Source organism: Trachemys scripta, chromosome 4, assembly GCF_013100865.1.
Source record: "Trachemys scripta elegans isolate TJP31775 chromosome 4, CAS_Tse_1.0, whole genome shotgun sequence".
Lineage (NCBI taxonomy): Eukaryota > Metazoa > Chordata > Testudines > Emydidae > Trachemys > Trachemys scripta.
Genome location: NC_048301.1, coordinates 62,828,210 through 62,844,847, shown reverse-complemented (window position 1 = coordinate 62,844,847; position 16,638 = coordinate 62,828,210). Strand labels below are relative to the sequence as shown.

Genomic DNA, 16,638 nt, shown 5'->3' with positions numbered 1-16,638 from the left:
CCTTTGGGCATGGAAGCAAAGAAAAAGATATAGCTCTATCTCTATACATCTCACACCCTACTCCTCCGGTACTGTGGTTGGTTGCTGGTTACCAAGCAGTCATGGCTGGATACAAGTTTAAACTTTGGGAATGGATGTTCAGTTTCCTTGTGGCTTCAGATAGAATTACTATGGATTGCCAGATATTAGAGAGACTGTGAAACTGTGATGTTATCCAATTCCATTCTGTGTTGCTTCTATGTTGTCTTGCATCCCAAAAGTTACTTTACCTTTTAACACTGGTCACAAGACACCAACTATTTCTGACCTGTCAGACAACATGGAAGTGCAGGAGATTCAGCTGCAACCTGGAAAGCCATCTACCCAACTGTGGCTCTCAGAAGTGGAAGAGTTTATCTTTAGATAACCAATAATTTGTCTCCATATTCTGTATCCCTACAACTGGGTTATTTTTTAAAGCCTAGTCTCTGCCATCTCTCAAGGTACACTTGTCTGCCATTTCACCTCATCTTCTGCCAGTAGACAGTTCTAGTGTTTCCAGTTATTACAGCATCAAAAAACTGTCTGAACTTCTTTCAATTACTTTTCTTACAAAATGACTATAACTGAAAGATCAGAGAAATTTCTATTTTTTTTCCCAGTTTGTTTATTTTGTACATTTGACAAAGTACAGTCAATTTCACTGTCTCCCCTGTATAGTCAATTTATTCTGAAACTGTTTGACAACACTGCTGCACCAACTTGGTGCATTTCCAAAGATTTAGTAAGCGCTCCCTTACCTCAACAGCCAGGCCAAGAATCCTCCTTGTGCTTTCCAAAGACTAGAAAGAGAAGATTTAACATAGTGAAGCACATGTTGTAAGAGAATCAGTAAGACTCTCAAACACTAAGAGTTCAATATAATAAAATAGCTAGTACACAAAGCTTTAATAATCTGGAAATAAGGGATAAGCAACTATCCACACCTATGTATCAGAGCTACAATGATCTAGGATTCTTTTCCATTGGCTATTATTCATATTTCTCAGTACACACAAAGGTCAACAAAATAAAGTTGATACTTCAAGTGCTCCTCGGATACTAGAAAAAACTGCTCTGATATCTCAGGGACAATTACTATAGCTAGGCAAAGATCAGAAAAAATAGGAGCGTAACTTCAGGATCCTAAAATGAGTGTTTAAGCACCTGCCTGATTTTTAAGAGGGTGAGCACCCCACCAATTTCATTGGTCTCAGTGGGAGCTGTAGAAGCTCAGCACTTTTAAAATCAGGCAGGTGCCACTTTAGGAGTAAAATTTCAGGCTCCTATTTAAAAACAAAAACAAAACCTGGCCCCAGTAGCTACCAGGTGAAGATACTGAAGTTTGGGATATTCAACTTTGCCATTGCAGTCTTCTTCCTAGGCTCCCCCTACCTTCCTATTCTCCACAAGTTAGGATAACTTATATATTAAGATCCTGAATGAGCCTTGGGGGAAAAGTTTACCTCATCAGTGACTTGGTGGGCCCTCAATTGAATTTCTTCAGGTGACAGTTCAGCCATGATGAGATGCTGCTTTAAAAGGAGTTGATCAAAAGGAAGTAAGGTCTAGTCTCCTGTAAAAATTGAAACAGAACATTAACCCATAATAAGTTCTGGAGATGGTGTGCATTAGTCTGTAAAGGCTGCTACAAATGACACTTTTCAACTGAAAAGATGATTGGAAGGCAACACACTGAACTCAAAGAGTATAAGAGCATACCTACTTCCTTCTGTACAGTACAATGCTTGTATAGTACTAGGGGTTATTTAACAGAGCTATTCACCTGTGTGTTACAAAACTGAGGTATGAGTGAAAAAAAACAAAAAAAACCTCATGAACGAACCAGCAAATAAAGTATTTTAATGTTTGTTTTCTTTCTGCTATTGTTAAATCCCTGTCCTAGAAAGGATATTTACATTTCATGGGAAATTCTAGCTACTGGTCATTTCCTGAGTTCTTCCTAGACCAGAAAGTCTTAAATAAAAAACCTCACAAACAAGAACAGAAATCAGACTGCTGATTTTGGAGTCAGGGAAAACACTAGCCATTGTACCCAATAGTCTGAAAGTACAAATTGCAGGTATCACTTTTCAACATGAAGTGTGTAATGTACTTGAAAATAATGTTTAGTTTATATACACAGCATCCAAGTATGCACAGATTCTATTCTGAGATAGCATTTCCTGGAGTCAACTGAAAACTCAACTCCTTTCAATTACAATATTTGTTAGAAACTAACCCAGTATAAAAACTTTCCTGAAACAGTTGTCTGCATAGCACCAGATTGGCTTTTAATCTAAGATGTGCACCACTCACATGACCATTCTGGTAGCTGAATTTGCAATGGTCTGAGTTGACCATTTAATCACTGCATTTTATACTTTTGTACACTGGCTCTCTCAACAACCTCCTCATCAAAAGGATATTAAAACTCTGTTCTGGTTCTGAATTTGGACCGGTTTTTAAGACTGTCAATTTGAATTTATGTAATGGCAGAAAAAAAATGGAAGAGAAACTGCAGAATATTTTTCTTCTTAAGAGATTAGTCAAAGGAAAAGGCTATTTGTCCAACAAGATTGTCCTTTTGTAAGTATTTCAAGTTATTAGTTCCATTTGAATCCTGCCTCTATAGCAGGGATGGGCAAACTACGGCCAAGGGGCCACATCCAGCCCTTTGGACATTTTAATCTGGCCCTCGAGCTCCAGCCGGGGAGCAGGGTCTGGGGCTTTCCCCACTCCAACCGGGGGTCTCAGAAGCAGCGTCATGTCGTCTGTCATCCCCCCGCCCAGCTCCTACACGTAGGGCAGCCACAGGGCTCTGTACGCGGCCCCTGAAACTCCCATTGGCCGGGAACCACAGCCAATGGGAGCTTCAGGGGCAGTGCCTGCGGACGGGGCAGCGTGTAGAGCTGCCTAGCTGAGCCTCTGCCTAGGAGCCGGAGGGGGGACATGCCACTGCTTCTGGGAGCTGCTTGAGGTAAGCACCACCCTGAGACTGCACCCCTCAACTCCCTGCCCCAGCCCTGATCCCCCCTCCTTCCCTCTCAACCCCTTGGTCCCAGCCTAGAGCACCCTCCTGCACCCCAAACCCTCATCCCCAGACCCACCTCAGAGTCCACTCCCCCAGCTGGAGCTCTCACACCCCCCCCCCGCACCCCAGCCTGGACCCTCCTCCCACATTCTCAACTCTTCATTTCTGGCCCCACCACAGAGCCCTTACCCCCAATTTCATGAGCATTCATGGCTTGCCATACAATTTCCATACCCAGATGTTGCCCTTGGGCCAAAAAGTTTGCCCACCCCTGCTCTAGAATATTGATTTCACTTTGGTAAGAGCAAGAGCTTTATAGTCCAGATTGCTGTAACTGTAGGGCAGTGGCTCTCAACCTTTCCAGATTACTGTACCCCTTTCAGGAGTCTGATTTGTCTTATGTACCCCCAAGTTTCACCTCATTTAAAAACTACTTGCTTACAAAGTCAAACAAAAATACAGACGTGTCACATCACACTGACTGAAAAATTGCTTACTTTCATTTTTGCCATATAATTATAAATCAATTGGAATATAAATATTTATTTACATTTCAGTGTATAGTATATAGAGCAGTATAAACAAGTCATTGTCTGTATGAAATTTTAGTTTGTACTGACTTCACTAGTGCTTTTTATGTAGTGTGTTGTAAAATTAGGCAAATATCTAGATGAGTTGATGTACCCACGGAAGACCTCTGCATACCCCCAGGAGGTATGCATACCACTGGTAGAGAACCACTGCTGTTGGGTAATGGCCAACATTAATTACTGTGAATATCTTCCCAGATTTCTGCTTGTGAACTAAATGTACTACAATGAGCAATATTTTCTACAGTTTGCATGAATTAGATTTGCTTTATGAAGAACATTAATTGCCTAATGCTAAGAAGGATCTCGATCATTTGGAAAGCTTTGTTTATGAACAGGTTCTGGTACCACCTCCTGCACCACAGAGCCCTCAACATCTAAACTCAATGAAGCTTGTCTACCTGGAGAAAAAGTCAGTGTTTTTGATAAGTCCAAGGCACTCCATTTTTAATAACCTGATCATACTGCCACTAATGCACTTCTACCTCCAGCTTAAAGAGAGGTCTTCTATATGATTGACAGATCAGAAAGCAACAGGGTAAGGAAGAGGAGAGAAGGGAAGGAAGAGTGGGCACAATAACCTTAGCACTTCAATATATGAAATAAAATGGCTCTTTAAGGACATGTACTCTAAAAGAGTAAGAGTTAATTTAAAGTTAATCCATAGATCCATAAAAAATAAATAAGGCTTGAGTTGAGGTTACTGCATCATCCTAATCTCATGCTTTTGTGCCTTGGTGTTGCAATACGTGATACAAGACCATACAATCTGGAGAGCGAAAAGCAATCCATTATATGGATTTAAAGATGTGGCAACCCCCAGTCAGAACTTCATTGAAGGTTCTAGTCAGACTAGCAACCTGAAAGTTATTCCTCTCCATCCACTTCTCTATTTATCATGCTTAAAAAACTGGTTTCAGTTTATAAGTGTGTGAAATAGTCATAATGCATCAATACCAGAAAAAGCCAAGAAGAACACTGGATACTAGACAATGGTTTGAAAGTATCAGCCTTCTAGCACCTTTTCGATAATCTTCATTTCCTCTTTCAGCCAGAACAATTGAGAAATGACTTTGTTTACACTTTACAGCTTTCCTCAGCACTGCCTTGACACTGAAGCACCAAGTTCCTCAATATTAACCTACAGTATCTACATGCAGAGTTTTAGACAGAATGCAAAAATGCATGTATGTGCACTGGGTGCAGGGAAGGGGGAATGGCTAACAATTATTCCATAGGAAGAACAAAGAATTTAAAACTGAGCCAGCATAAATTTGAAACCAAGGACACCCAATTTGAAGTCATCTGCAGAAGATACTGTTTTTCTACTCTGTCGAGGAGACAGCCATGACCCCTGAAAAAGAATTATACATTGTACTAAAACTAGAGGAATTTTTCTTTTCCAGCAATAGTAAATTTGCTAGCAATGCTTTTTTTCCCCTAAAGTACCACAACTATACACAAATTTGGGTCAAATTCTGTTAAGTTTTGGCAAAACAAATTTGAAAAAAAAGTTTAAAAAAAACAAACATTCTATTTCAACCATTTTGAAACAAAGCGTTTCAGCATTTCACTTTGAAATGGTATTTTATTTAGAAAAATAACTAAATTTCAAAACAAAAAATGTGAACACTTGAAAACTACCCCAACAAAAAAAAAATGGAAAAAAGAAGTTTCAATTAAGCGAGACATTTTTGTTTTACCCAAAATCAGGGGTGGGTGGGAGGGAAGAAGAGTGTATTTTCCTTTTTGGTGAGAAAAACTGAAGAGAATCAGTTTTAGTTCAAACTGACTTTTTCCCCCCCATGGGATTTTTTGGTTCGGTCCCTAACCTGAAAAATCAAAATTATTCACTCAGCTTTTATACCCTTACCAGCCAAGTTGCTTCCAGGATTCCTTAGAATCTGAGGTGTTCTTATGTTGAGTATCATCTCATGTAACTATTCAGAGAGAATTCCCAAAGGGCTAGCAAAGTTGATTAAGCAGAAGAAAAACTAAACCCATATAGCAATTTTTTCACATTATGACTAATGGACTTTTTTTTGTTAAGAAGTTTTCTATAGTGCACAGACATTGGAGTTTCACTTAAAGCATAAGGAAGTCACAAGGTAACAATGCCTCATTTTCACTTCAATTTTCACCCACACAACTCCAGGCATGTCATTTTTGCTGGAAGAAAGAACCCCAAAAGGCATGTACTAATTTATGAGAGGAAGTGGTTCTGCTGGCTGCAAGTCCTTTCCAGTCAAAGCTAAACAAAAATTAAGGATCTTTACAACTTTGTTTTTTTAAGGCTAAAAGGGATTTTCCCCCTTTTTCCTCTTGAAGCCAACATTACCATTATAGTGAACTAGAACAGGAGTACACAAATGTTAGTTTCTTAGATAGCCTTATAATGAAGTACATTTTAAGGGAAGCGTCACAAGAAGATAGTCTATGAATGCAATCAGTTTAGATAATTTTCATCGTCTTTTTAAAGCTATCATCATTTTACTTGGTGTACAAGATCATCCCTGACAAATTCAGGGAATAAAACTATGTCCCAACAGTAACATTGGACAGAATACAATTTTGACAGATACTGGAACAGAAGAGAAAGGGTATTACCCAGAAAGCCATACAGGAAGAGTTTCCTCACCATACATGACATTTCGTGGAATCCATGTTTCTACTCCCAGTCACTTCCTTCCCTCCCCACCCCCTCAAAAAAGAAAAAAAATAGAAATAGACTATACAGAATCTCAACTGATTTATTTGTTGAGTGTCCAATGCTCATTTTGTCAACCACAAATCTCGTCAGGGCCAGCAATATGTAGCTGGTACTTTCCTTATTGTTTAAGGACCCTGTATCATGGTTAGCACAAGCGAGATCACCACTCCCTGGGGTCAAGTTTGGCTCTCTTAGAATAAGAGACAAACAAATGCATTAACACTAACTTATAGGTTAGAGTTTGCTTTTACTTAACTTCTGCTACACAGCCCTTGTAAGGCTCCCTCTGCTAGAGCTGATCAGGCTGCTGTGTTTGTGTCCTACCACACTGGGCCTGTGTGCTCTTAAGCTTCTGTTGGTCTGAGGGTAGGTTGTAGCATAGTCTCTTTCCTTTGCATCTCTGGCAAACTTCTTATCACAGGTTCTGTCTGTTCTCCCTTTACAGAAATGGTTCTAGTGACCCACCTGCCTTAGACCCCCCACCCCCAGGACCAATGCTAACCCAGAGTTCCCAGCAGCCTAAGCACACCCTTTCCCAGAGCTCCAGCCTTGTAGGTGCTCAGAGTTTACAGTTCACCTCTTCAGGTACACATGACAATGAAAGCAAACAGACAGTTCATGTCAGTTTACTTAATTTGTTTGGTTAGCCAAGCAGCTAACTACTCTTGCAATGCCGATACCCAATATTCATCTATTTTCTGAGCCGCTTATCTTACAGCTCCCCCACACAACGTAATCATTGCCAAAACAAAATAAAAAAAGGAAGCAGAAACAAACCACATAGACATCCCTTTGTTGCACAGTATCTCACCGCCAACCCAAACCCACTGTTTCTCAGAACACTTACTCTGAAAATTGGAATGATTAATCCTTATGAAACCAGGCAAGTTTCCCTACACCCATAAGCAAATCAGGTGTATACATTTAAGCACAAAGTAAGATTTTCCTAGGAATTCATTTAAATCCATCATAAAAAGTAGTAAGTTTTTTTTTTTATTTACCAGCTCCAGTCTTAATTGATCTATTTATCCTGTAACTGTTGAAACCATCATTAAGAGTACCTCTACACTGCACACTCCTTCTGGCATCAAGCAGAGTGCATATACTGCATGCCCCCCAGCATAGGTATAAATAGCGTATACGGTGAGGCACTGTTTAGGTGAATAAGACATGCCTGAACCCAGGGGCTATGTACTCTACGTGGCTCTTGACACACCCAAGCAGTGCCTCCTAGTCTACTCTGCCATTTTTAGCAGTGTAGTGCCCTGCTGCTGGAGCCTTTCCCCTCCACAGGGAAAGGCTCCTGCAGACGGAGGCAGCAGGCAAAGGCTCTGACAGCTCCCCGCTGCTAGAGTGCTTCCTAGCCATAGGGAGCCGCTAGAACAGGGGTGGGCAAACTTTTGGCTTGAGGGCCACATCTGGGTGGGGAAATTGTATGCAGGGCCATGAATGGTGGGCTGGGGCAGGGGGTTGGGGTGTGGGGTGGGGTGCTGTGTGCAGGAAGGGGCTCAGGGCAAGGGGCTCCAGGCTGGGGTGAGGGGGCTCAAGAGAGGGGAGCAGGGGGGGTTCAGGGTGCAGGCTCCAGCCCAGCACTGCTTACCTCGAGCGGCTCGGAGGTGGCAGCAGCATGCAGCGGGGGCTAAGGTAGGCTCCCTGCCTGCCCTGGCCCTGCGCCACTCCTGGAAGTGGCCAGCAGGTACGGCAGTGGCTCCTGGGGGTGGGGTGGGGCAGGGCAGGGCAGGCAGCTCTGCCACGCGCTACCCTCACCTCTGGGTATTACTCCCGAAGCTCCCATTGGTTGTGGTTCCCATTTCCCAGCTAATAGGAATGGGGGGGGGGACCAGTGCCTGCAGACGAGGGCAGCTCACAGAGCCCTCTGCCGCCCCCCACCCCAGGGATGTGGTGCCGGCTGCTCCCGGGAGCGGCGTGGGGCAGGGAGAGAGCCTGCCTTAGCCCCGCTGCACTATGGGGCTGGCAATCCCGCAGGCCAGACTGAAAGCCCTGATGGGCCAGATCCAGCCCACAGACTGTAGTTTGCCCTCCCCTGTGCTAGAACCTTTCCCTGGTGCCTCCCTCTGCTGAAGCCTTTCACTGATGTGTGTAGCTACACACCACAGTGTGCATGCAGCTTGCTTTTGACTGCTGTGTGTAGCTACATATAACCTACATGCTGCCACCAGTGAGGTGCAGCCTAGATGTAGCTAGAGGGTGGGGAGTTGCAGGACACTGCTTTAAATATTAGCAATGGCATCAATTGAAGGAGTAACATCAGGTCTTGGTATCAACTTTACTGCTACCCTGCAAAGAAGAGGGCTCCCTTGTAAAGGGTCAGTGCCAAATTGATGGGAGACACCACCACCATATGGCCTGCAAATCATAATGGCCACAACCGGCCATGGTTTGGGGATGCCACGGAAAAACAAGTTCTATTTACAGTATGAAGGTTACAAATTTGATCACAAGTTTTATTCAACAGTTGTTTTTGGCATACAGTAGAACCTGAGAGTTATGGACACCTCGGGAATGGAGGTTATTCATAACTCTGAACAAGATGTTATGGGATGCTCCTCAGGGTGGACTGCTCAGAGTGGGAGCTCACAGCTGTGCCCATGAACTTCAGCGTCTTCACCTCCTACCCGTAAGTGGCTGCCCAGCGAATGGGGGTGTGCACAGGCGGCTGGTTCTAGCCCCTGCTGCAAGGGTGATGAGCGAGACACCCTGGGGCACTGCGGTGTCAGTAGGTACATGATGCAGACTGTGGCCCTTTAAAACCGAGCTGCTCCTCCAGAGTGCAGCGTGCAGGCAAGAGCTTGGGCTCCAGCAGCAAACACTCCAGGCCAGGTTCCAGTAGGAACTTGGGAAGTTTCTTTTCTGGAGGGGGCAGGAAAGAAACTGTGCTTGTAGCTTACAGGAAAGCTGCAGATCCCAGCACTGCTCCTCCTTCGCCTGCTCGTGGGCTCACAGCCGTGCCTGTGAAACTTAGCAACTTCACCTCCTACCTGTACATGGCTGCCTCCCACATAGCAAGTAGATGGTGGGGTGGGGACAGGCAGCCCCGATGTGCCTACCTTTAAGAAGCAATACAGGCACAGTACAGCATGTGTTGTTTTTTGTCTCCGCTGCTGCCTGATTGCTTACTTCTGGTTCCACATGGTGTCCGGTTGACCAGTCAGTCCTTAACTCTGGTGTTTGTATCTTTGAGGTTCTACTGTAGTACCAGTTTCATACTTGGTGAAATTCACCTATTTCACCAGCAAAATGACAGGAGTTAATATATAGCACCTTATTTCCAAGTAGCTGTTCAGAGGTCACACGGCTGTTAGCCAAAGCACAAGGAGCCAAGAAGATCTTAAGGTCTGTAAGTCAACTAAAATAGAACTTGGGTAAGTCACAGCTTCTAGGCCTCAGACAACCCTGTTTAAAACAATAGGGTAAAAGAAAGACCTCACTGAAAGCTAGATGCTGCATCTGGCCTGAGCTTTTTATTAGCTACAGTTTGCTTTAAAAAGTGGACAGGAATATTTGGCTTTCATAAACTTTTCAAAAATAAAATTTAACATTCCACATTTGGAACAAAAGTATATTGCTTTGAGTAAAGACAAGTTTATGAATTTTAGATAGGCATCCACACTCTGGAAAAAGGATTTGTGTTTTCAGTTATCAGAACTGGAATACCTCCTTTTCTATAGGCTGGATTCAGCACCAATATGCCCCGAGATTCCAAGCATGCTGATTTTTCAGAACTTTTGGAGCCTCATGCAGAAGGTGGATGTACTTTTTTCCCCACATCTATTTCCTAGTTCACTAAGAAGTTGAAAGAACAGAATAAAGCAGATTTCGCAGAAGATTTTGAATCCCAAACTAGATGGCAGTCCCTAGGCATCTGTGTCTTGAAAAACTAAGGGAAATTAGAGGCACTGTCCCTGATCCCATAAACAGAAATAATAGTATGGTCCCCCACACCAATGCAAAGCATATCTGACTCCAAGAGACTCTGCACTGGCACTTCTAGGTCTTGATCCAGTAAATAGAAGTATTTTAGTATCTAGAGGAACATTTGTTTCACTCAATTTGGTGAGTTAAACTAGAGTAATCTGTTTCACTTTCTGATTTTAATGCACTAGCACAGCACTGTTTGCAAAACTGAACGGGCATATTAAAATGTCAATGAAATTAACCGAGTTGCAAAAATGTGTGCAATAAGGTATGCAAATCCGCTTTTTAAAAAAGGAATAAAAACCTAGATCTGACACCAAGACTATTTTAAAGCACCCTTTTAATTTCTGAATAAATTACTTTATCTTACAGCCAAGACTACTGAGAAACATACCGAACTGTATGATGCAGTTTCAACATAAGGGGATTATGAATTGAACTCCAAGCGCTGGCATAGACTCAGACTTTAAGGTCAGAAGGGACCATCATGATAATCTAATCTGACCTCCTGCACATTGCAGGCCACAGAACTGCATCCACCCACTCCTGTAATAGACCCCTAAACTCTGGCTGAGTTACTAAAGTCCTCAGATCTTGATTTAAAGACTTCAAGTTACAAAGAATCCACCATTTACACTAGTTTACACCTTCAAGTGACTCCTGCCCCATGCTGCAGAGGAAGACAAAAAACTCCCAGGGTCTCTGCCAATCTGACCTGAGGGAAAAATTCCTTCCCAACCCCAAATATGGTGATCAGTTAGACCCTGAGCATATGGGCAAGACTCACTAGCCAAACATCTGGGAAATAAGTCTCTATACTAACTCAGAGCCTTCCCTATCCAGTGTCCCATCACCAGCCACTGGAAATATTTGCTGCTAGCAGTCACAGATCAGCTACATGCCATTATACGCAGTCTCATCATAAACTTATCAAGCTCTGTCTTGAAGCCAGTTAGGTTTTTTGCCCGCACCACTCCCCTTGGAAAGTGGTTTTGGAACTTCACTCCTTTGATGGTTAGAAACCTTCGTCTAATTCAAGCCTAAACTTGTTGATGGCCAGTTTATATCTATTTATTCTTGTGTCCACACTGGCGCTTAATTTAAATAACTCCTCTCCCTCCCTGGTATTTATCCCTCTGATGTATTTATAGACAGCAATCATATCTCCCCATAGCTTCTTTCAGAAAAGAAAAAACAAGCTAAACTCTTTGAGTCTCCTCTTATTCCTTGGATCATCCTAGTAGCCCTTCACTGCACATTTTTTATTCAAAGAAAGGTATTTCTACCAAAAAAACCCTATCGATTCCTCCATAGGGAAAGATTTCAGATGTCCTCACTGGAAAATATTAGTCACAGATACTTGAACATAGCAGTTTAAATTAGAAGAAAGTCAGTATTTGAAGAGTAACTCCCTAAAAACAAAATCCAAGTCTCCAGGGCAAACAGAACATGAATGGAAAGTAATATATTACCACCAGCAGCTATCGTAAATTTTATGACCTACAAAAAAAAAAGTGTACAAAGACTGAATTCTAGTGTCAAGAGATCCAAAAAACAAGACGTTCTAAACATGTAACTAAACAGAAAACACTGTTCATCCATTTCAGCAACAGTTCTCACTTTCTAACAGACATCTTGTAGACACCTCCCCTTCAAGCTCTTGTCCCAAGCCTTCCCTGAAGCAAATGGTGTTTGCTAAAACAAAGTAATCTTAAACCAGTTAAGGCAAGAAAGATGAGAAATTTCTTTGTCTGCAATAAATATGGTACTTTAGTTATTATTCTGTCTCCCATGTGTAGATCTTTACATTAATTACATCTTCCCTCATTGCCTGCAACTTCCACTACTCTAATTTGTCCAAGTCACTGCCATTTGGTCCTATCCTCCTGAATATTTCCAACCACTTCAATTTTTGTGTCAACTGTAAATTTTATCACAGTTAAATTTACACCAAGGATACATCTAACAATGATCACTCGAGCCTCTAACATAAGCAGTTCTGATCACCTACAAGTATTTTGTAGTGGATTTCAAGCTGTGGTCTGCAATAGGGAATTTGTATAGTCCTCCTGAATTATTATAGATTCATTATGTAACTAAAACCAACCTCACTCTTATAGATTTCCATACTTAAGAAAAATGTTGCTAAGGGTAGGTGTGTTCAAACAAGATTTAAATTGGACTGTTCAATAACAATATAGTAAGCACACCTTAGAATGCCTCCTCTTTCCAAAACACAAACACACAGAACAGCTATCCCTTGCCTCTAAAACCATTTTACAGTATACTCAAGTTGCACTGCCCAGTATGGTCATGGCATGTAATAATTCCTAACACTTGCTGGAATTTCAAAGTTCATTTCTGTGCCAGTTTTGCTGGGCACGCTAGAAAAACCTAAAAAACCTGTGCTATATGTCAGAATAGGAATGTCAACATTTTGGGAACATTCTGCCTCCGTATATACACTTGTGAATTTGTATTCGGTGCCAGACTACAGAAAGCCATTTTATTATTAGGCTGTTTTATGAACTGCAATTATTCATTTCAATCATGTCTGGAGTGGACATTATGGCAATGAAGAATCTGTCTACAGTAGTTTTACAAAACTTAGCCAATATAGAAGTAACAGGATACGACATTGTTGTGAAAGGGTTTGTGCGTTTTGGACAAAAGCAGTGGTGGAAACAATGACATCATTCTCCTCAGCTTTCAAGAATGTAATGAAACCAGTGACTAAATGTTGGTCTGTTTCAGAGAGGACAACTGGTATTATAGTCAATTATTCTACCACCACCTGTGTCTACACTACCCACTCTGAATCAGTGTTAGGTCTGTACTTCCATGTTGGCTTGACATACAAGTTTTGGATTTCCACAGTTCAGAGATTCAGATGGGGTGACAGTTCAATCAACTTCATCCTCTAGTGAAGTCCCTTCTCTCTCCAGACATGCCTCCCACAATATCCCCTCCCTCCCAGAAATGTCCCCCTCCACCATACCCTGTTTGCCCTCCCTCCTGTTCTCCTATTGCTGAGCTAATAATTCACCTTCACAAATTTTCTTCCTTCCTCACCAGTATCAGAGAATAAGCTATGCCTTGATGCTTGTTCCTCAAAAACAGATAAAGGGCTTTTCCTGGCAGATAAGAGTTCCCCCTTTTCTCTTGGGTGTAACCAATAAAATGGGCGAGGGAAAAGAAAATGAAGTTGTGTCAGCCAAGGAGGATAGTTACTGCTGAGGTATAGAGAATGATGACAAAGCCAGCATCTTACTACATCTTATGATTCCAACATTGCATATGTTTGCCTTGTACAATAACTATACTTTTTTTTGGGGGGGGGGGGAGAGAAATTGATTTCCAATTTGTGAACAAAACTGGAAGAATCTTATAGACTGATTCAGCAGTAAGAAACTCCACACCCAATGTTTGGCTATGGAACACTTTCATCTCTAGTTTTCCCACTTCATACTCCCAAGTTATTAGTAATCAAAAGTTGTTAGCATCCAACGTCTGTTCACTGGTCTGTACTGGTGATGGTCATATTCCTGGGGAAAATAATGAAAAGTATAATTGGCACTGTAAGAAAAGACTAAATGAACATGAAGACTCATCTCAAGAGCTAGTTCGCACTGGTTACATTTGAAGAACATTGGCAGGGGAGCAAGAGGAAAACACTGCACACTCATTTTTATACTTTCTGCAAGTCACAGGGTTACTTTGGTGCAAAGGTAATATTTTGCTTTTAAAAAAGACTTTATGCAACACTGATCTGATGAGCCCCACCTGGGGCACCCTCCTGCAGCAGACCATAGCACAATAGTCAGGCCTGTCTCAGTTTCTCCATGAAATCCACCCACACAAAGTAATATTATATCTCAGTGCAAATTCAAACCCCATACTCGTATGAAATGTCACAGTTCACATATCGCTCATAGTAAAAACAGCTCCTCTCAAATCCCCAGAGACAGACAAGACTGCAACACAGTAGCTCTTCAAACCCTTTCAAAGGTCACCATTCCCAGGTCACCCACCCCTCAAAGTTCCTTTAGCCCCTTTCCGGGGTCCCACTCTCCAGGCTGCCTGAGAGCTCCAAAACTCATTCCTCTCCTGCAAGTCTTCTTTCATTGCCCCAACTCAGGTTTCCTGCCACAGAACTCCCTACAGTACTGCACTCAAGACAGGCCTCCAGACCTGAGTGCTCCCCCTGCTCAGGGAACATCCCTCCAGACTTGCTCCTTGTTCTGGGCTCGGCTTCCTGCAACAAGAGAATGGTGTCCCTAGCCTCTGTCAGAGGCTGGAGATGGATGGCAGAAGAGAGATCACTTGATCATTGCCTGTTAGGTCCACTCCCTCTGGGGCACCTGGTATTGGCCACTGTCGGTAGACAGGATACTGGGCTAGATGGACCTTTGGTCTGACCCGGTATGGCCGTTCTTATGTTCCCATAGTGTTCCATTCACCAAGGTGTCCCTGCCTGCAAGTCCTACCCCTGCTTCTGGGATCTACCCTTGAGCATCAACCCTCTTGTTTTGGAATCAGCTTCTCCTAACTAGGCTGGTTCTTCCCCTCCTTTCTGGGGGGCGTCTACACAAGCTCTCCTCTAACTCAGCAGGGGTTCCCCAGCTCTGGCCAGTCCCCACTATTGACTTTTTGCTTTTCCCAATGGCTCTCTGTACCAGCTCTCTCCCCTCTGCTGCTTCTCCTCCTCAGGCAGCTGTGGCCACAACCAATGCTATGGAGATTTAAAAATAAAATTTTTAAAATAAAAAGTAGTTTTAGTTCCTCTGTTAGGAAATCTAAGATTATTTCACTTTGTCAGTTTTGTTCTACCTCCACTCCATGTTTGGCAGATACTTATTTTGAGCCCTGTGGATCTCCCTACAATGCAATAAGACACCATGCGAGGGTTCCGGTTCCAGACCCAGGCTCCAGCCCAAGCCCAGACATCTACACTGCAATTTTATAGCCCTGCAGCAGCCTGAGCCCAAGTCAGCTGACATGGGCCGGCCACGGATGTTTTATTGCAGTGTACATATCTCATGCTTTTAGAATATACAGGATATAACTACAGAAGTACACAAACAAGGAAATTATCAGCAGGACCCATCTCAGCTCTGGGAAGCACTCTTGCTGTTCTTCATCTATTTTTAGTATCATATTGAATGAGATTCAGGTGCTAAGAACACTAGTACCCCGATGATTGGGAAGAGATCCCATCACCAACACTTAAAAGTTCTCTCCACTTCCTTCTACTTTACTGGCACTCACAGAAATCATTTTGACTTTAATAGATACCAAACGCTGTACTAGCTCTAATCTTAGTCTTTAATCCAACAGGATTGCTGGAGGTATTTGCTTAGTACCATCCAACCAGTCACATTTTTTGGACTGCAGGTAGAGTCCCAAGAATCACAAGGCCATTTAGCACTATCTGTTCTCTCATGTTAACAACCTAGTGTGTTAGAAGGTCAACTAGCTTTAAATGCATTAGCCACACAACAAAGCAAAGTTTAATAGAAGTCATTCATTTGCACAATTTACAGTTTAAGAGTGATGTGCATTTAATAAGCATCACATCCAGTTAAATTTGATTCCCCCCCTTATTCTAATTTCCCCTCATGTAGCCAGATTTACATTAGTTCAATTTAAAGATTTCTGAAATAACGAGGAAATAAAATATTTCTGAACATCAAGACTGAGCAACAATACAAAGCAAATAGCTCATCACTATTAACAAGTCATGGTGCAAGTTTTCAGATCTTTTATGTCTCAACCTTGTAAGTTATCTCATAACTTGGCTCATTATCTAGGCTAAAAAAAAAAAATTACAACACAATTCATTTTAAGTCTACAGGCAGTGCCTTTTTCCAGTAATTGTCCCCACTCTAGCACTTCCTTTTTCCTCCTAAATATATTTGTTAAAGTGTCTCATTCACTAAGTTACTAATATTTCCCCTCTTTTGTATGTTGTACCCTCATGCCTTCCAGAAAAGGGGAAGAAAAAAAAAAAAAAAAAAAAGGTGTACATTCCATAGAATATGGAAAGCATTTAGACTATTCCTGTGTTTCTTGGCTGGTGTGTTGTGATCCTCCACCTCTTCTCCAGAAAGGGGACAGGGGAGATCACAAAAGACAGTCAGAGGGTTGTGAGGCATTGAAATTTTTATTACAGTTCTCAAGCAATGAAAACAAGATTTCCAGAATAATTTCAGGGCAGCGAACCAAAAATCTTCTGTGTCTGTGAGGTCAAATGCAGTAATAGTTGTACAGTAACTCCTCACTTAATGTTGTAGTTATGTTCCTGAAAAATGCAACTTTAAGTAAAACAATGTTAAACTAATCCAATTTTC

General features: G+C 42.2%; 1 protein-coding gene across 2 annotated transcripts in view; it reads right to left on the bottom strand.

Moving 5' to 3' along the window:
• Positions 1-16,638, bottom strand: part of SNAP23 (synaptosome associated protein 23) — a 38,675-nt gene that overhangs the window by 15,377 nt on the left and 6,660 nt on the right. For both annotated transcript variants that reach the window (XM_034769180.1, XM_034769179.1), the window contains exons 2-3: positions 1,485-1,594; positions 780-821 (exon numbers count right to left, since the gene is read on the bottom strand). In XM_034769180.1, the coding sequence (XP_034625071.1) occupies positions 780-821; positions 1,485-1,541 (99 nt within the window). In that variant the 5' untranslated portion in view covers positions 1,542-1,594. The remainder of the gene's footprint in view (positions 1-779; positions 822-1,484; positions 1,595-16,638) is intronic.